Source organism: Notolepis coatsorum (genome assembly GCF_963971535.1).
Source record: "Notolepis coatsorum genome assembly, chromosome: 17".
NCBI classification, from domain to species: Eukaryota; Metazoa; Chordata; class Actinopteri; order Aulopiformes; family Paralepididae; genus Notolepis; species Notolepis coatsorum.
In genome coordinates, this window is record NC_140181.1 from 2,717,511 (window position 1) to 2,738,651 (window position 21,141).

A 21,141-nucleotide genomic window follows, 5' to 3' on the forward strand; every position below is an offset into this window, starting at 1 on the left:
AGACACATTAGCTGGTTGAATGACATCTATATGTGTTTGGTAATAATAATGCAGATATTGAGTGTATTTCATTCTGTGAAAATGCACGTGGTGCTCGCCTCTGAATCCAACCGGAGCCATTTTATTCGCTTCCCGCTCAGTCAGTCAGTCAGTAGGGTCTTAGACTTAGACTTTTCTAGCTTATTATTAGTCTTTTTTATTGATTGCGCATATAGCATATCTCTCTCTAGCATCACGGCAATATTTAATATTCATATACACGTCAATATTTTAAAGATGTGCTGCGTGATGGCCTTCGTATAATGTGGGGAATGCAATGTCTTAGATTTGTCAACTAAATTAACTTTTTCAATTAGTCAATAAAATCCTTACAGTATGAAAATTCTGAAAGGGGAACTGCACCCAACTTAAGGCGAGACAGTACCCCCCCCCCCCCCCCCCCGAAATCACCTTTTTGCTATTTTTCTCGACGATAGAGATTTTGTTATATTTTGCTTCTTATTTCAAACTAGTGACAATAAAACTTCAATAACACACATTTAGTTTGTTTATTTTACTTCATTTTGTCTGATTGTGTCCATAGATCACAATTACAATACAAAACTTTGAGGGCGTTTTTCCCCAAAAACTAGTTTTTATGCATTTTACTTACACACAAAGTCTTGGAACTCCATTTCCCTAGTACCTACACACACCAAACGTTCCACATATCTTCCCATCCATATCCTGCTTCTAATTCCAGGAGGGTTTGTTGATATATCATTCATAGCCGGGTTTATAGTACATTTTATACCAAAACTAGGGCGAAACTTTAGACAGTAGACAGTATTTCCTGATGTATGGGCTGATAAGAGGACATAGCCACAATCACTTCTGGAGTTTTTTAATCTGGCATTATCCATGCTGGTGATGTGCATATTTAATGAGGAAGTGCCTCATTTCCATATATAAACGTAAAATGCAGAAAACTTGCTTTTTTTTTCTTAGTTTTTATCTACATAAAAACTGGCAACGTTTCATAGTGATATCTATTCAAAAATGTGTTGCCTATTAGGGGGTACTGTCACAGAATTCATGTTATTCCTATGGTTTAAGACAGTCCAACAATATTAGCAAACACAAACGACTCATATTTGTGATGTCATCAGATACTGTATAGAAGCTAAGCTGCTCCATAAACAAAATGAATGGGAGAATAAGTGTATATAGATGACACTGATAGACACCCAGGGGAATGTTCTGACCCAGGGGAATGTTCTGAGTACACAGGTAGTGACCCAGGAGAATGTTCTGAGTACACAGGTAGTGACCCAGGAGAATGTTCTGAGTACACAGGTAGTGACCCAGGAGGATGTTCTGAGTACACAGGTACTGACCCAGGATAATGTTCTGAGTACACAGGTAGTGACCCAGGAGAATGTTCTGAGTACACAGGTACTGACCCAGGAGAATGTTCTGAGTACACAGGTAGTGACCCAGGAGAATGTTCTGAGTACACAGGTACTGACCCAGGAGAATGTTCTGAGTACACAGGTAGTGACCCAGGAGAATGTTCTGAGTACACGGGTACTGACCCAGGAGAATGTTCTGAGTACACAGGTAGTGACCCAGGAGAATGTTCTGAGTACACGGGTACTGACCCAGGAGAATGTTCTGAGTACACGGGTACTGACCCAGGAGAATGTTCTGAGTACACAGGTACTGACCCAGGAGAATGTTCTGAGTACACAGGTAGTGACCCAGGAGAATGTTCTGAGTACACAGGTACTGACCCAGGAGAATGTTCTGAGTACACAGGTAGTGACCCAGGAGAATGTTCTGAGTACACGGGTACTGACCCAGGAGAATGTTCTGAGTACACGGGTACTGACCCAGGAGAATGTTCTGAGTACACAGGTAGTGACCCAGGAGAATGTTCTGAGTACACGGGTACTGACCCAGGAGAATGTTCTGAGTACACAGGTAGTGACCCAGGAGAATGTTCTGAGTACACGGGTACTGACCCAGGAGAATGTTCTGAGTACACGGGTACTGACCCAGGAGAATGTTCTGAGTACACAGGTACTGACCCAGGAGAATGTTCTGAGTACACAGGTAGTGACCCAGGAGAATGTTCTGAGTACACGGGTACTGACCCAGGAGAATGTTCTGAGTACACGGGTACTGACCCAGGAGAATGTTCGGAGTACACAGGTAGTGACCCAGGAGAATGTTCTGAGTACATAGGTAGTGACCCAGGAGAATGTTCTGAGTACACGGGTACTGACCCAGGAGAATGTTCTGAGTACACAGGTACTGGCCCAGGAGAATGTTCTGAGTACACAGGTAGTGGCCCAGGAGAATGTTCTGAGTACACGGGTACTGGCCCAGGAGAATGTTCTGACCCAGGAGAATGTTCTGACCCAGGGGAATGTTCTGAGTACACAGGTTCTGACCCAGGAGAATGTTCTGAGTACACAGGTACATTTTCTGTCTCAGAACGGAGGACACTACTGTAGAATAAAGCTCATTTGGGATCAAAAAGAAAACAAACTAAATGTCCCATTCATTGTCCAGCAGCTGCAGACTGTTCTACCTGATGAATGACCACAGGTTTGAGTCTTACTTCGTCTCTGGTTTCTGGCTTTGGGAGAAGAGAGAGAGAGTAGCTCTTGTTCACATATATTGATTGGGCTTTTCCTTGGCCATAGAAATAACCTTCTAATATATAATTAGAATTAGTCATTTGGGCGGTGTTTCCCTTTTTTAAGTCAAGGATAGCCCTTGAATGTTTGAATTACTGTATTAACAGTAGGATGGTCTGGAAAGGGCTCGGGTCTTAATTCAAATAAAAGTTATAAAATGGAAAATATGTCATAGTATTTTAAACTAGGAGAAGGTTGAATGCTATTGTGAATTCGCTCTGAAATATCTACTAGTACATTTATTTGAATAATGTGTCATAATAAGCCGTTTTACACAACACCGATGATCTCTGGTTGTGCACTAAGTCTTTCAACACTATGGTTGGATTAAAACTTAATTTATATCAAACTGGGAAGGTTATATTGTATGCAAATTGTTCAAATGTAAGACCTTTTGTTAATAGGAGGGGTGTGAATGACGTAACTAACGTTGCACAATTTTTTTGTCTAAATAACTTGTATAGTAAAAATAAATAAAAAAAACGACTGACTTGTCCCAAATAAAGACTTTTTTTTGGAGCAAAGCTTGTGTGAGGCGTCGTCATGTCACAAACCTGCCACTAGATGGTGCTGTAACACTGGCTCCAGGCCCAGGTTGTCCTCGGGGTCCTGTTCAAGATCGTCATTGATTGATTGATTGATTGAAAACTTTATTAACAGATTGCAGAATGGGTACAATACAGTACAGCTCAATACACACAATTGTTAAGGGGATGCAGACCAGAGAAAGACTTTCGTCTTGTTTACACCAGGGTCCCCCATTTTCAATTCATCAGGACATATATGACATACATGACATACAGATAGTCAGTACTGCTACATCTATACATTTATGACATACCAGATTTGCAAATACAGTACTGTTTGTGATACAGAAGGAGTCAAGAAAAGGGAGTATATACATTTGACGTAGAAACTGTACATTGGAGGAGGTTGGGTGGGGGGGGTTGGGTACATTTGACGTAGAAACTGTACATTGGAGGAGGTTGGGTGGGGGGGGTTGGGTACACTGGGATATTGACAACCATACTGGGTAATTTACATTGGAGGTGGGTGGGGGGGGGGGGGGGGGCACATTGTATAAACAAGCAAAACTGTACATTGAGGGGGGGGGGGGGGGGACTCTGTACAAACAAACAAAATTGTACATTGGACTATTGACAAGACCATACTAGGTAAATGACTGTACATTGGAGGGGGTTGGGTTAGGATATTTACAGGGGCCAGTGTTGCATTGCAGTCTCCCGTATGTGTCTCTTGAGAGAGGTTTTGAAAGTGGGTAGTGATCCACATTCCTTTACAGCTTTGGGTAGGGCGTTCCACATTGATGTAACATAATTGCGAAACGTGTTTAGTCCCTTATTTGAGCCGAATCTGGGTTTAACATGATTTGTGGAGCTCCCTCTGGTGTTGTGATCGTGGTATTCACTGACCTTTGGGAAGTATTTTGCCATGTACATGGGTACCTTGGTCGTGTAGTGTATCTTGTAGACCAGGCCCATTGCAAGTTGCTGTACTCTGTCATCTACTCTAAGCCATCCTAGGTTGTCAAAGTGGGCAGGGGTGAGGTGGGTTCTAGGAGTAAGGTCAAGCAGTAGTCTGACCAGTTTGTTTTGAGATGTTTGTAATTTTGTTTTTAGCGCCTTTGAGGTGCTTTGGTACCATGAGGTGCAAGCATAGTCGTAGTACCCCTGAATGAGTGCTCCTGCCAGAGTCTTCAGGGTATTCTTGTTTACCAGAGAGGAGATCCGGTACAAGAATCGAGTTCGTTGGTTGACTTTTTTTATTACATTGGATGCCATTTTGTCACAGGAGAGATTAGCCTCTAGGATGGAACCCAGGTAGGTAATTTCATCTTTCCTTGTGACAATATTGTCACCCACTGTAACTGAGAAGCCGTCGGTCTTGCTGAGTTTGTTATTTGAACCGAAGAGAATGGACTCTGTTTTGCCCATGTGTAATGATAGTTTGTTATCAGCGAGCCATATGCAGATTCTGCCTAGTTCAGAGCTGAGGGTTTTTTCAACCTGTAACTTGTTCTTGTCAGAGACCAGCAGGGCTGAGTCGTCCGCAAACAGGAACAAGTTGCAGTCACAAGCTGACGACATGTCATTTGCATAAATTAGGAACAGTAGCGGTCCTAGTATGCTTCCTTGTGGAACACCACAGCTCACTGTGAGAGGGGGGGATAGGGTACCGCTGTCTGTCATCATGAAGTGCTCGGCTGCTGTCTGTCAAATGATCCTTAAATCCTTCCTTTTCCTGTCGGATTCCCCTGTAAGCTTCCCCCGACCTCTAGCACACATCTACTGGGAAGGGAAGATTGATGTTTGTGAAAGATGCAGTTTCTCTAACATGTACTGTAACAGTCCCTATGCCATAAATGTCATGTATGTCATAAATGTCACTGAATTGAAAATGGGGGACCCTGATGTAAACAAGACGAAAGTATTTCTCTGGTCTGCATCCCCTTAACAATTGTGTGTATTGAGCCGTACTGTATTGTACCCATTCTGCAATCTGTTAAATAAAGTTTTCATTCATTCTCTTCTTTTAAATCGTAGCGAACGTGAGATTCAAGAAGATGGATGGATTAGCAGAAGGCATGATTTGATTTGATTTTTATTTAGTACATACAATTTATACAAAAGTATAAAAACAAGGGGTACAAGGATAACATGTGAAAGTCTGTCGACTTGTTTCCAACATGGTCCCAAGAAGAATACAATAAATCACAAAGAAAGAGTTAAGAAGATAAGATATATATATTTTCTGAAAGAGCCTCATTTCAGCATGTCATGTTCCTGTTCTTCAAGAGTGGTGGCCAAGCGGCACCTGTTGTTGCAGATGTCGCTTCACACCCCTCTTGAAGACAGCAATAGTGGGGGAGTTTTGGATGGCCCTGGGCAGAGAGTTCCACAGCCGGCAGGCTGTAGACAGAAAGCCATTCTGTGAATAGGAACCCTTTCTAGGCTCATAAACTGAGAGCTGTCCAGAGCGTAACTGTCGTCCGTGGACCTGGCCACGCAGGACAATACGAGAGCATAAATATCTGGGGGCAGATCCATTTAACATTTTATACATATGTCCCAGTTTCAGAAAGGAGACCCTCTGCTCCACAGGGAGCCATCCCACCTCATTGAAGTGACATGGCTCAATATGGGTTCGAGGTGGCAGATTTAGGACCAATCGTATGGTCTTATTTTGGCTGGTTTGTAGCCTGTGTTTACTTTCCACTGTAACACCACTATACCAGTACGCACTTGCATAGTCATATTGGCTGAGGATCATGCAGTTGGCAAGCAGTTTCATAGTTTCCAGTGATAAGAACCTCTTTTTTCTGTGAAAAAATGTCACCCTTGTGTTAACTTTTTTGATCACCTTCAGGGCATCTTGGATATAAAGACAGTCGAGATGCTTTTCATGTTTCGTTCATCTAAGTTCACCAAACCGCCGTAGTCTGCCGTGCCGATCTGTCTAGCCTAGTTTCACATGTGCCTGTATCTCTACCTCGTATCTCTACCTCGTATCTCTACCGAGGGCCTCTCATTATAAAAGAGCCCTGCTTTGAGTTAAAGTAAGCGATGTCTTTCTCTCTCTCTCTCTCTCTCTCTCTCTCCCCTCTCCCTCTCTCTCTCTCCTCTCTCTCCCCCTCTCCCTGATGTGTCCCAGATGCTGCAGTTATTATATTTTATGTAACACAGGCCAGGAAGAGAGACAACAGCTTGCGGGCATCTTCACAATTCTATTCTCTAAGTCTTGTTAACAATTCCTTTTGAAAAGTGGATTAAAACAAACTCGCATTAATTATTAAACAACCATCCCGCCGTGTTCAACTTTTTGAGTATCAAATCCCTTCCCTTCCTTCCTTCCTTCCTTTATTTATTTATTTATTTATTTTTTGAATTATCTTTTTCCCCTCCTTTTTCCGTTGTTCTCCCATCCCAATGTTAGTCGTTAAGCCAATTCCCAATCCCCTTCCTGGTCGTTGCGCACTCTACCCCCTACCGTCGGTCTGGGAGGGTGGAGACACTATCACATGCTTCCTCCGACACATGTGTAGCCAGCCCACCGCTTCTTTTCACCTGGCAGCGCGGACTCTCACTGGGGGAGTGTAACGTGTGGAAGGTCACACTACCTCCCTCCAGATCCTTCCCTCGCTGTGCAGGCGCCCTGACCGACCTGTAGGAGTCGCTATTTACAACGACCAGGACCCACCCTCGCCGGGTTTCCCACCCGCTAACACCGCCAATTGTGTCAGTATGGACGGTCGGCCAACCCGGAGGCACCACAGCTGGATTAGATCCCACTGTCTCTGTGGTGGTAGACGGATGCTTAGTACGCTGCGCTACCCGGCCGCCCTATTTAAAAAAAATAATTATAATAATAATCTAAATACCTCCAGGAGGGAATTTAGGGGATCTGTGTGTTGGAATGTGACTCTCTGGTGCCGGCGGTGACGCCACACTGACTGAACGCCACAAGCTTTTGAGTCGGTGGCTGAAGCTGCCCGCATATAGTCGTCGATGGAACTGGGATCAGTTTGGTCGTTCCCCTCCACCCAACGGTTAACGCCAGGCACGGGGGGGACGGGTAAGCTGATCTGTCGTCAGTATAGTTAAAAAGGAGCGTTAATCTTCAGCGGGGGTCAGCCTTAATGCGAGGCTACAGTGGTCAACTGCCTCCCCGTGACCTTGGTGTGACGTTACAGCCCAGGGTGGAATGTGAAGCGTGGGAAGAAATCCCGGGCCCGCCATGGAGGAGGATGGGGCTCTAAACTATGTGGAGTCATTATACGGTTGACTTTCTCCCGTTGGCCTTTTGTCTCGCATGCGGGTGGAACACCTGGGTTCTAGATGGGTCTCTTCCCTCTGCGAGGTTCACACTATGAATTGAAAAAATGGGGGACCCTGATGTAAACGAGACACACGTCTTTTCTCTGGTCTGCATCGCCTTAACACCAGCACAGCCATGTTTAACACCAGCACAGCCATGTTTAACACCAGCACAGCCATGTCTAACACCAGCACAGCCATGTTTAACACCAGCACAGCCATGTTTAACACCAGCACAGCCATGTTTAACACCAGCACAGCCATGTTTAACACCAGCACAGCCATGTTTAACACCAGCACAGCCATGTTTAACACCAGCACGGCCATGTTTAACACCAGCACGGCCATGTTTAACACCAGCACGGCCATGTTTAACACCAGCACGGCCATGTTTAACACCAGCACGGCCATGTTTAACACCAGCACGGCCATGTTTAACACCAGCACAGCCATGGAGACAATGACACTAACTCCCGCCGGGAACTGGTCAGATGACCCGACAGCCTTTAGAATGGAGATGGGAGGGAGAGAAGGGAGGGAGGGAGGGAGAGAGAGAGAGAGGAAGTGAGAAGGAGGTAGAGGGAGGTATAGAGAGGGAAAGAGGGAGAAAGAGAGAGGGAGGGAGGGAGAGAAAGGGAGGGGGGAGAGAGAGAAAGGGAGGGAGGGTCAAGGAGGGAGGGAGGTGGCCGCTCAGCAGAAATAGCTGAAATAACGTTCTAATTCCATTTTCCTGAAGTCATTTTGAAATGTCAGAAACCGTGCTGCAGATAAAACGGGTACTTTTAGGAAAAGTCATTGAGTGACAGAGCTGCAGCTCGACCGAGTGACGAGGACACATTTATTGAAAAGGCCCAGGGGTCATGTGACCCCTTGTCGGCTGTGCTAGTGTTAAATAAAGTTTTCATTCATTCACAATATGTGCCGTGGCGGCGGCGGTGTAGCCGGTGACACGGATGAGAGCTTGACCGCCTGCCGTGGACGATCGGGGCTTATTAGGTTTCAGTCCCGGCGGGCGTCAAAGACACGATCAATATTCCAGTGATATCCGAGACGCGCGGGCGGGCGGGCGAGCGACAGAGACAGACGCATCGCCGTATCAGAAAGAGCGAGGGAGCAGGGGGGGGGGGGGGGGATAAAGAGGTGAAGAGGAGCGAGGACAGTAAGCGAGGGACTCTAATGATAGATGGAGAGAACATGTGGTGTGTGTGTGTATATATAAAGACATGGAAAGAGAGTCGGGGGAGAGAGAGAGAGAGAGAGAGAGAGAGAGATGAAAATAGAGGCACATAAAAAGGAGCGGGGGGGGGGGGGAGAAAGTGACAGGTGAAAAAACACGGCCTACGGCCATAAATATCCCCAAAAGAGAGAGGAATGAAAAAGAAGGGCAGCGATAACGAGGGACAGATCCGGAGTGCATGCGGAGGGGGGGGGGGGGGGGGGGAGGGAGTTAAAGACCACTCAACGCGACCGCGCGCACGCAAAAAAAAAATACCACGGGACCAATTTGCAGATTGGCTCGTCTCGAGAGAGTCTGAAATATCATGGAGCCACGCCGTCCTCCGTCCTCCTCCTCCTCTCTGGTGGAGCTTAGCGTTCGTTGAGTAAGAAGCGTCTCGCTATCTCACTCGCGCAGCCAACTCCGTCGGATTAACATAATTGTGAGCCAAGTTCCGGGGCCCCCAGAATATTCGTTCTAATATATAATACATCCCCCCCATCACATCTGTGTGAGTGAGTGAGTAGGACATGCTCTCTCTCGCTCCGTCTCTCTGTGTGTGTGTGTGTGTGTGTGTGTGTGTGTGTGTGTGTGTGTGTGTGTGTGTAGTTGCATCAGCCGACATGTCTAAATAGCATTGTGAGTGTACTGTGTATAGAACATGTCTGTATTTCTAAACGGCGTGCATGCGTGTGTCACAGTTCTGTGTCTTAGCAGCATGGTGTGTGCGCACGTAAAGTGTGTCTAAAAACAGCATTGTGTGTGTGTGTGTCTGTGTGTGTTCAGAGGTTAACCTGTGTTGGACCACCTCCATTAGGCTCCTTGCCCCCTCGATAGATGCCTTCAAGTCTAGACTCAAAAACCCACTTCTACCTATTCGCTTTTCCCGATGTTCACGGACTCGTGCCCCGTTTTCCCGTGTGCCTTCCCGTAAAACGGAGTTGTGATTGTTGTCTATGTATCTACCCTCTGTACAGCACTGTGGTTGACACGTGTCATGTTAAATGTGCTATGTAAATAAATCGGATTGATTGATTGAGTGTAAGGTCAACAACACGGGGGATTTCATTTAAAACGACAACTCTCTGACCTTCCCAGACCTACCCAGGGAGGAAAAGAGAGAAATACATACAAATTTAAGAGAGAGGGAGAGGGAGAGAGAGGGAGAGGGAGAGAGAGAGAGAGAGAGAGAGAGAGAGAGAGAGAGAGAGAGAGGGAGAGAGAGGGAGGGAGAGAGAGGGAGAGGTCGGACGACAACAAAAAAAGCACCTCTCCAGGCAGCAATGTGACACACAAAAAAGGACACACCAGCATATCTCCAATGACCTTTTATTGCTAGGAAGGGAGACAGAGTTGGTTGAGACCCCTAGGGAGGGAGACAGAGTTGGTTGAGGGGCCCCTAGGGAGGGAGACAGAGTTGGTTGAGACCCCTAGGGAGGGAGACAGAGTTGGTTGAGGGCCCCTAAACCCTGCAGTCTCCTAACATAGCTCCATAGCCTTCAGCCTCGGAACAGCCTTCCACAGCCTCACTCGATCAATAGACATGTTTCTACCTCAGGGGCACAAGTGGGGCCAATGGTTCAGAATACAGGACAGATGAAGGGGAATACAGGACAGATGAAGGGGAATACAGGACAGATGAAGGGGAATACAGGACAGATGAAGGGGAATACAGGACAGATGAAGGGGAATACAGGACAGATGAAGGGGAATACAGGACAGATGAAGGGGAATACAGGACAGATGAAGGGGAATACAGGACAGATGAAGGGGAATACAGGACAGATGAAGGAGAATACAGGACAGATGAAGGGGAATACAGGACAGATGAAGGGGAATACAGGACAGATGAAGGGGAATACAGGACAGATGAAGGGGAATACAGGACAGATGAAGGGGAATACAGGACAGATGAAGGAGAATACAGGACAGATGAAGGGGAATACAGGACAGATGAAGGGGAATACAGGACAGATGAAGGAGAATACAGGACAGATGAAGGAGAATACAGGACAGATGAAGGGGAATACAGGACAGATGAAGGGGAATACAGGACAGATGAAGGGGAATACAGGACAGATGAAGGGGAATACAGGACAGATGAAGGGGAATACAGGACAGATGAAGGGGAATACAGGACAGATGAAGGAGAATACAGGACAGATGAAGGGGAATACAGGACAGATGAAGGAGAATACAGGACAGATGAAGGAGAATACAGGACAGATGAAGGAGAATACAGGACAGATGAAGGAGAATACAGGACAGATGAAGGGGAATACAGGACAGATGAAGGAGAATACAGGACAGATGAAGGGGAATACAGGACAGATGAAGGAGAATACAGAAAATGCACGTGTGCTGCTGTGCAACAATATTCAAAAAGAAGGGGTTTGTAAAAAAAAATAAAAAATAAGAAAAAAAAATCTGTCCTTTTTTGGATAAATTATTGCTACCCGTTGCCAAAGTACAGGTGATAATAATACAATATAATATTTGACAGCATACAGTGACTCACTCGTACAGTGTGGCATAGGTAATTGTGCTTCTTTAACATCTTCCCTTTGTGCTCTTAAGAATAATTGGGCTATTTGACTAGAACATTGGAAAGATACAAAACAACAAGGAACATCATAACATGTGACTGTTCATATGTTTACAATTGTAAGCATAAGAGATGGGTTTTTTAACTTAATATAAGTTACGGCTGTATCCTCTGGGCTCGTCCTGGCCTAGTTCAGTGGTGCGGTTGGATTGATTCAGTGGTGCGGTTGGATTGATTCAGTGGTGCGGTTGGACTTGATTCAGTGGTGCGGTTGGATTGATTCAGTGGTGCGGTTGGACTTGATTCAGTGGCACGGTTGGACTTGATTCAGTGGTGCGGTTGGACTTGATTCAGTGGCACGGTTGGACTTGATTCAGTGGCACGGTTGGACTTGATTCAGTGGCACGGTTGGACTTGATTCAGTGGCACGGTTGGACTTGATTCAGTGGCGCGGTTGGACTTGATTCAGTGGCACGGTTGGTGTACTTTGATGGGTGTAAGCCTAGGACCCGTAAGCCTAGTGCATATCTATTTGAGGGTTCATAACGTTAAAAAAGAGGGAAAGTTTGGGAACCACTGGTGTAGGTCACAGTAAGCAGACACCCCATACTGTACGCATGGGGTTACCATACATGGGGTTACCATACATGGGGTTACCATACCATAACACCGCGTGATCCGGTGAGCCGGTAGGGGGGACAGCTGCGCTACTGCCGTGACCCACCGCTAACCCAGATCAACCCTGGCACACGGCGCCCTGGATTTGACTTTGCTGGAGGAGCCTTGTCTTTTGGTGATCATTATTATTTATTTAGAACAATTTGATAATATTGCAGCGAGCGTTGTCTGCGTCTAGCTTTGTAAAGTGTAACCACACGTTAGCGACCGTGTTCGGCTCGCCGTCGCCCCGACTGCTTTGTTGTCGTTGAATCAAGTCAAATCCTCGGTGAGCGTGTGTTGTGCGCGTGAGCGTTGGACGTGAACGTGCGGCACACCCCCCATAGGTTTCGTCTCACGGTAAACGAAACGTCGACGTCGTCGGAATTTCAAAAAAAAAACACCGAAAATGTGGCACCGGTGGATCTCACTCACGTGAGTCGGTACTCGGTGGTACCGGCGTGATTCGCTCGGTACCCTTAAAAGTACCGGATTCCACCGTACCTCCACCTTTCTGTTGCCTCTCGCTACGCAGGGAAAATCAATGAAAGCTATTTAAACGTCCTACCGCCCAGGTGTGTGGCGGCTTGTGACTGGGCGGCGGTAGACCTCGAGGCGGCAGGGCAGGAGCCCGATCCATCCATATGGGTTTATTAAGACAGACGGGGGCAGACGCAGGCATGTGAGCATTCCTTGCCATTCCATCCGGGGGCGGCCGTGGTGACATGCGTTATGGGGCGACAGGCTATCCTGTTCCATGAACCTCCCCGCCTGTCCCTCTCTCCTGTCTCCCTCTCTCCTGTCTCCCTCTCTCCTGTCTCCCTCTCTCCTGTCTCACCTCTCTCCTGTCTCACCTCTCTCCTGTCTCCCTCTCTCCTGTCTCACCTCTCTCCTGTCTCACCTCTCTCCTGTCTCACCTCGTCGTGCCCGCGCGGGGCGTCCAATCGCCAGCGCCGTCTAAAAACCCCCGCCCGCCCCTCTTTTCCCTCAATCCTCCAATCGCAACACTCGTTCCTCTCCTCGGACGAACATAGGTCACCCCCCCCCCCCCCTCCCCCCCCCCCCGCGCCTCGCCGATGGTGAGAATATGTGGGGGATATAAATGTTTGCTGTATGTGGTTATAGATGTGTGTTTTATTGCACGGACCTTGACAGGGGGCACATGCGTGTTTTACGCAACACGTATCATATCTCGTATATCATATACCGGGTGACCTCATGCAAGTTATGACATCACCCCGGCCTGCCTGCAGCTGACGGCAACATGTGGTGGAGATGTCCCAGAGTCGCCCCTCCCGTCACGCTGCTTCAGTGGGCAGAGGCGTCGACAGTTACATCAGGGCACAGGTCACCGTGCCAGGTTTGTATGTGTGGCGGCATATAGTTATGCCAATGTGTGTCGTTTATCACATGCATAGTTATGCACAATGCTAAGAGACCGAGTTATAATGTCTTAACCCCCGTCGTGTGATGGGGAGCAACCAAACACACTTGTTGTGCCCATGTATACACACACACACACACACACACACACACGCACACACACACACACAAGTACACAAGACTCATTCCTGAGAGTCCAATTTGAATGGTGCAATGCAGTAGTAGTAGTAGTAGTAGTAGTAGTAGTAGTAGTAGTAGTAGTAGTAGTAGTAGTAGTAGTAGTAGTAGTAGTAGTAGTAGTAGTAGTAGTAGTAGTAGTAGTAGTAGTATACACTCACAACACACAGGCCTGTCTCCTTGTTTAGATCCAGCGCTACATGTCTACTACTGTAGCTAGAACAGCAACACCGACAGCCTTACAGTAACCGTCAAGCAGGAAGTGAACTGAACACCCTCAGCAGTGCCAGTCGACTATTCATAGACAGCATATTCATTCATGTTTGCTTGGAGCTTATTCAGCGTCGGGTGGTTTTATTAGTCACACCGTTAATGACGCAACATTTGCACACGTGCTGCCCCTGCAACCGTCTTTGGGAACCGGGTGGAAAAAAGGAATCCCAACCTGAGCATGACCGCCGTGTGAACAGAGGAACGCAGAGGCGTCGATGATTTATTTTCTTTTAGCGCCGCGTTTCCATTCATCTCTCTCTCTCTCTCTCTGCGAAGAGCAAACGCCGTGTTCTGAACCCATCCGAGCGCCATCTGCATCTGGCAGATGTTATACCGTCGAGGTTCAGCGGTGTTTTTAGGTGTTTTGGTGGCCAGATGTTCTGGAGCGTGGTGGTGGCGGTGGTGAGGGGGGTTCCCTACCGTGCTTTCTCCTGGCCCTAGCCGTGTTATTGCTGTATTAATTCAGCATTCACCGATTACCCACCAGGGCTGGGGGGGGGGGGGGGGGGGGGGGGGGGGGTGGGCGCATTAAATTCCATCAAATCAGCGTTGAAGATAATCCTGCACAACACTACAGTCACTCACATTGATTGAGGTTTTGGTCCCCAGACTGGACCTTACTTGGAACCAACCGATTTCGAAATTCAAATTGCAATTAATTTACTGGTGAAGAAAATGTACTGTCCTTTATATATATATATATATCCTCTTTCTGGATTGAGTGATTTCATCTGCTCGCGGCGCAGAGAGAGAGAGAGAGAGAGAGAGAGAGAGAGAGAGAGAGAGAGAGAGAGAGAGAGAGATAGATAGATAGATAGATAGATAGATAGATAGATAGATAGATAGATAGATAGATAGATAGATAGATAGATAGATAGATAGATAGATAGATAGATAGATAGATAGATAGATAGATAGATAGATAGATAGATAGATATTACCTGCCACTAGCAGACCGCACTAGGAGCATATGTTGGGCTGGGCCAGCTCAGAACCAGTCAGAACCAGCTCAGAACCAGCTCAGAACCAGCTCAGAACCAGCTCAGAACCAGCTCACAGCCAGCTCAGAACCAGCTCAGAACCAGCTCAGAACCAGAACCAGCTCAGAACCAGCTCAGAACCAGCTCAGAACCAGCTCAGAACCAGCTCAGAACCAGCTCACAGCCAGCTCAGAACCAGGCCGATAGTCTCGGCAGAGATAGCTCCACCGGAGACCGACCCTAATGGGCTAACAGCGGAGAGAGAGAGAAAGTAAACACCCGATACATAAAACAACACGCACCACCCACGTGCTCACGTCCTGTCACTGACACGGACACAGGTGTTCAGGGGTCTAATCAAACACACAGCCCCACTGTACACTCTTTTGTGTGCGCTTGTATACGCACACACACACACACACGCACACACACACACACACACACGCGCACACACACACACACACACACACACACACACACACACACGCACACACACACACACACACACACACACACACACACACGCGCACACACACACACACACACACACTCCATATCCACTCAGCATGTCCGTCTCTGCATCTCAGTGAGACCCCCTGAGCACATTTGAGCCGTTTTTGTCTCCTCTGTTCCTTTCAGAAGGAAGGGGGTCCGGTCCGCTAAGACAGAACCCGGGGCGCTCGTCACACACTGTAAAATAAAACAAAATAAAATAAAGAATTCGCTGGGAAAATTCACTGTATTATTTCACAGATTACTTTTGGTTTTCTACTTTACGTGTAAATGCCATACAAATACAGTCAATTACCTTTTATCAAAAATATTAACCGTTAAATAAAGGTTGTAATCTGTAAATTAATTTGATTTTGCCGTCACTTGACAGTAAATTCTGACATTTAGCGTTTTTTATTATAATTTTTTTTACAGTGCAGGTTCCTCTCAGACAAGAGGTCCGTTAGCCAGAACCCAGCCGGGCCCCGTAGGTTCAGACAGAGGTCCGTTAGCCAGAACCCAGCCGAGCCCCGTAGGTTCAGACAGAGGTCCGTTAGCCAGAACCCAGCCGAGCCCCGTAGGTTCAGACAAGAGGTCCGTTAGCCAGAACCCAGCCGAGCCCCGTAGGTTCAGACAAGAGGTCCGTTAGCCAGAACCCAGCCGGGCCCCGTAGGTTCAGACAAGAGGTCCGTTAGCCAGAACCCAGCCGAGCCCCGTAGGTTCAGACAAGAGGTCCGTTAGCCAGAACCCAGCCGAGCCCCGTAGGTTCAGACAAGAGGTCCGTTAGCCAGAACCCAGCCGAGCCCCGTAGGTTCAGACAAGAGGTCCGTTAGCCAGAACCCAGCCGTGTAGGTTCAGACAACAGGTCCGTTAGCCAGAACCCGGTCCATCTCAGACTTCACAGACGGTCCTGGAAGTTCTGCGTTCTGTGAGGCACTTAGGGGGTAAAGAGCGGTTCGCCCGGCAGGCGGGGGGGGGGGGGGCGTCGGCCATCAAATGGAATGGGAGCTTTTCAGATTCCCGTTGCCGTGGTCACCACCGCCGCCCCTGGAAGCCGCCGACCCCCTGGAAGCCGACGCCCCCTTGGAAGCGGCCGACCCCCTGGAAGCCGACGCCCCCCTGGAAGCCGACGCCCCCTTGGAAGCCGACGCCCCCCTGGAAGCGAACGCCCTCCTGGCCGCCTCCTCGTCCTGCGGCCGCAGCTGCGCGTCCTTCCTCTTCAGGTGGCGCTCGTACAGCACCATGACCACGCCCATGGCCCAGGCTGCCACGGTGCCGGCGGCGAAGATCACGAAGCCGATGGCGACGAAGAAGAGGTAGTCCCAGGAGCCCAGGCCCTGGTGGCAGAGGGTCCGCAGCTGGAGACCCACGTCGCCCAGGCGCCGGCCCTGCAGGGGGGCAGGGGAGCCACACACCGTCTGGCCCTCGTCTGGAGACACACACACAGAGAGACACACACACACACACACAGAGACACACACACACACAGAGACACACACACATACACAGAGACACACACACAGAGACACACACACACACAGAGAGACACACACACACACACAGAGAGACACACACACACACAGAGAGACACACACACACACAGAGAGACACACACACACACAGAGAGACACACACACAGACACACAGAGACACACACAGAGACACACACACACACACAGAGACACACACACACACACACACACAGAGAGACACACACACACACAGAGAGACACACACACACACAGAGAGAGACACACACACACAGAGAGACACACACAGAGACACACACACAGACACACAGAGACACACACACACACAGAGACACACACACAGACACACAGAGACACACACACACACACACAGAGAGACACACACACACACACACACAGACACACACACACACACAGAGAGACACACACACACACAGAGAGACACACACACACAGAGAGAGACACACAGACAGAGAGACACACACACACAGACACACAGAGACACACACACACACACACACACAGAGAGAGACACACACACACACAGAGACACACACACACACACACACACACACACAGACACACACACACACACACACACAGAGACACACACACACACACACAGAGACACACACACACACACACAGAGACACACACACACACACACAGAGACACACACACACACATAGAGACACACACAGACAGAGACACACACACAGAGACACACACACACAGACAGAGACACACACACAGAGACAGACAGACAGAGACACACACACACACAGAGACACACACACACACACACACACAGAGAGACACACACAGACAGAGACACACACAAAGAGACACACACACACAGACACACACACACACACAGAGACAGACACACACACAGGACAGGAAGAAAATGGGTTATAGATGGGTTAAACCAAAGTTCTACATAAGGTATATAGATGGTAGGGCTGTCCCCGACTAAGGATTTGGATGGTCGACTAGGATTGGCCAAAATTTGTCGTTATTCGACTATTGGTGGACTTAAAAAAAAAATATATATATATAATATTTTAAAACTTTTTTTTTTCTTTTGTAATGTTTGGGTTATGCAGCACATATACATAAGGTACATAGATGGTATGATCTGTAATGTTTGGGTTATGCAGCACATATACATAAGGTACATAGATGGTATGATCTGTAATGTTTGGGTTATGCAGCACATATACATAAGGTACATAGATGGTATGATCTGTAATGTTTGGGTTATGCAGCACATGCATTAATAGGAGACGGGGGGTGAACGTTTCCCCCGGCGCCACGATGTCATCACGTCAGTGTCCTCAACAGCTGAGGGTGCTGAAGCGAAGGTGCTCTGTGTGCTGCGTGTGCCGTGTGTTAACTACACGTGTGTGTGAACATACATGTATAGGCATCCTTTGTCCTCACTGTTCCTACAGTTTTTAGTTATTGACTGATGATTTTATTTAAATTTAATTTAATTTTATTTGATTCTATTTGGTTCACTGTTTTAACTAACAGTGACTGCTGTCTGTTATTGTTGTCATTTATTTCAGATATATTTTTTTACATGTTATGCTGTAGTGTAAACTGTAAAGCACCCTGTGCATTCGTGCTGTGATGGGTGCTGTATAAATAAAGGTCATTCATTCATTCGTCCATTCATTCACAACAGCCCCGCAGAACTCTAACCCCATATGCTTGCCTGTACCTAATATGTAGTGTTATTGTTTGTTTGTACAGTGTCTGTACATGTCTGATGTAAATATTTAACCTGTTCTTAATGACCTGTAATGCCATATATGTTATGCTTTCTTTTTTAGCGGCTTTTTAACACCAGGCCCGGGGACAACAGTTGAACATTAGCTTTTGGCTAACACTGTCTCACACATTTACATTTATGTTCATTAATGTGTGCTGCTGTCCCTGTTCACACTGTCTCACACATTTACATTTATGTTCATTAATGTGTGCTGCTGTCCCTGTTCACACTGTCTCACACATTTACATTTATGTTCATTAATGTGTGCTGCTGTCCCTGTTCACACTGTCTCACACATTTACATTTATGTTCATTAATGTGTGCTGCTGTCCCTGTTCACACTGTCTCACACATTTACATTTATGTTCATTAATGTGTGCTGCTGTCCCTGTTCACACTGTCTCACACATTTACATTTATGTTCATTAATGTGTGCTGCTGTCCCTGTTCACACTGTCTCACACATTTACATTTATGTTCATGAATGTGTGCTGCTGTCCCTGTTCACACTGTCTCACACATTTACATTTATGTTCATTAATGTGTGCTGCTGTCCCTGTTCACACTGTCTCACACATTTACATTTATGTTCATTAATGTGTGCTGCTGTCCCTGTTCACACTGTCTCACACATTTACATTTATGTTCATTAATGTGTGCTGCTGTCCCTGTTCGCGTCTATTCGAAGCCTAACCTGTTCATGCTTCCGCGTTCGCATTTTACGCTCTGATTGCCCACTGACGTTTCTGGTCGCACCAATCGTGTGACGCCTGTTTCTTTCGCCGGTTAAGCTTGGCGACTCTTTCGAAGTTGGTTAAGGTTAGAGTTGTCTTTAGAGCAGGGCGATAGAACGCCAGCCCTGATTCCAAACTCTAACCTTAACCAACTTCGAAAGAGTCGCCTTAACCAGTGATAAACTAGGCGTTAGGTAGTTTGCAGGCTGTTCGAGGCGGAAATGGGCGCGTCACGCGATCGGGCGCACATGTCACATGACCAGAAACGTCCGTGGCCAATCAGATCGCACCAGAAACGGCAGTGGCCAATCAGATCGCACCAGAAACGGCAGTGGCCAATCAGATCGCACCAGAAACGTCCGTGGCCAATCAGATCGCACCAGAAACGACAGTGGCCAATCAGATTTGCAAAACGCGAACGCGGAGGCATGAACCGGTTGGTATTCGAATAGACGCGTCGCTGTTCAAATAACGTTTAAACTGAAACTGGAGCGTTAAGCTGAGCGGCTGGCGAGGCGACACCAGCTGCTGTTTCTCAGTAATAACATGAAGATGGTCTTTTCACAGATTCTGATGTATTTGGACGTTGTGTATTTGGAGCTTTGGACAGCAGGTGGCGCCGCGTGGGGATGAGTTCGAATTTTCGAATTTTCGAATAGTCGTGCCGGTCGGAAAAATATATATATAATTATTATATATATTTTTTTAAGTGAAGCAAACCATTCTTATTTAAATTCATTTTTATATTTAGAGGCAGCCTAATTTCCATAGCCTAATTGATCTAAATGATGTTTCTGTTTGTTTATTAAAACCGGTTGACAGGCCAATATGCAATGCTGTTATTATTATTATGGGCTACGATGGGGAACGGTGTCATTTTGATTTATCGTCGGTCAGCTGAGCCCGATCAACGTTCTGAAGGATTATCTCTGAAGTGCCTATTTATGTGCAACGCCCTTTGATTTGAATGATCCATTCTATTAAAAAGAATAACTGGGGGAGCTCCAGTAGCTCACCGCGTACCTCGGACGCTATTTCGGCGTCGGGGACAACCGTGCGCGTCACGGATCTGGGGTACACGAGTTCGACTCCCGGACTCGCCGTATTTTCTCAGAGTGTCTTTCCCCCGATCTGTACCCCATTCAACCTGTTTCTGTCGGTCATGCTTGACCAGAAAAAGCGATAAACGCTAAAAGAACCAGCTGACTGGTCAAAGTTTAAAAAAAATAAAAATAATAACTGAATTGAACTGAAACTGAACATTTGAACAGAAACAAGAAAAAAAACGATTTCGTGTTTTATTTTTTTAAATTTTTTGTGGTTGAATTTTCGAATATTCAGTCTAAGAACAGTAGACTATTTGAAAATGATTTTGGTCAGTGATGCACATCCCAAGTGGGGCGCACGGAGCGAGGGAGACAACCGTTGCAACGTAACTAAGTTCAATATAAGTCTAGTTGACTCTAGTAAATGTATGAATTAGTCAATTTAATATAGTATGTTCTGGTGAGTAAATAGGGGTGGGATTAAATAACTGTATGCTTCTTCCCACTCCTTTTCAAATATGTAAATGACAAAAACTAAAATATTAAGATGTTCTTTTGTCCCTGAACGGGAACAGACAAAACTACTATCACTATGAACCATCACTTCATTTGTCAACATACTAAATATATGTATAATACATATTTGATATTTCTGCATCAAAACAGAGCGGTCATACGATGGACAACATGCCACTGAGACTGTCAAACGTGAGTCCGACTGTATGTCACAAAGTGCCAATAAAACCACATGGCTCCCTAGACTTCCCAGACATTTGAGTCAGAAGACGGTGTTTAAGTATGCAGCCTTCACACAATCGGGATTGTCCTTTGAAGACAGGAGTGCTTCATCGT

General features: G+C 46.8%; 1 protein-coding gene across 1 annotated transcript; it reads right to left on the reverse strand.

Moving 5' to 3' along the window:
* Positions 1-16,234: 16,234 nt before the first annotated feature.
* Positions 16,235-20,890, reverse strand: LOC311243435 (leucine-rich repeat-containing protein 52-like; the record flags this gene model as incomplete). The annotated part of the gene is made up of 2 exons (XM_084332666.1): positions 16,235-16,671; positions 20,881-20,890. The coding sequence occupies 2 exons, from the start codon at positions 20,888-20,890 to the stop codon at positions 16,235-16,237; spliced, it is 447 nt and encodes a 148-aa protein (XP_084188792.1).
* Between the last annotated feature and the right edge of the window lie 251 nt (positions 20,891-21,141).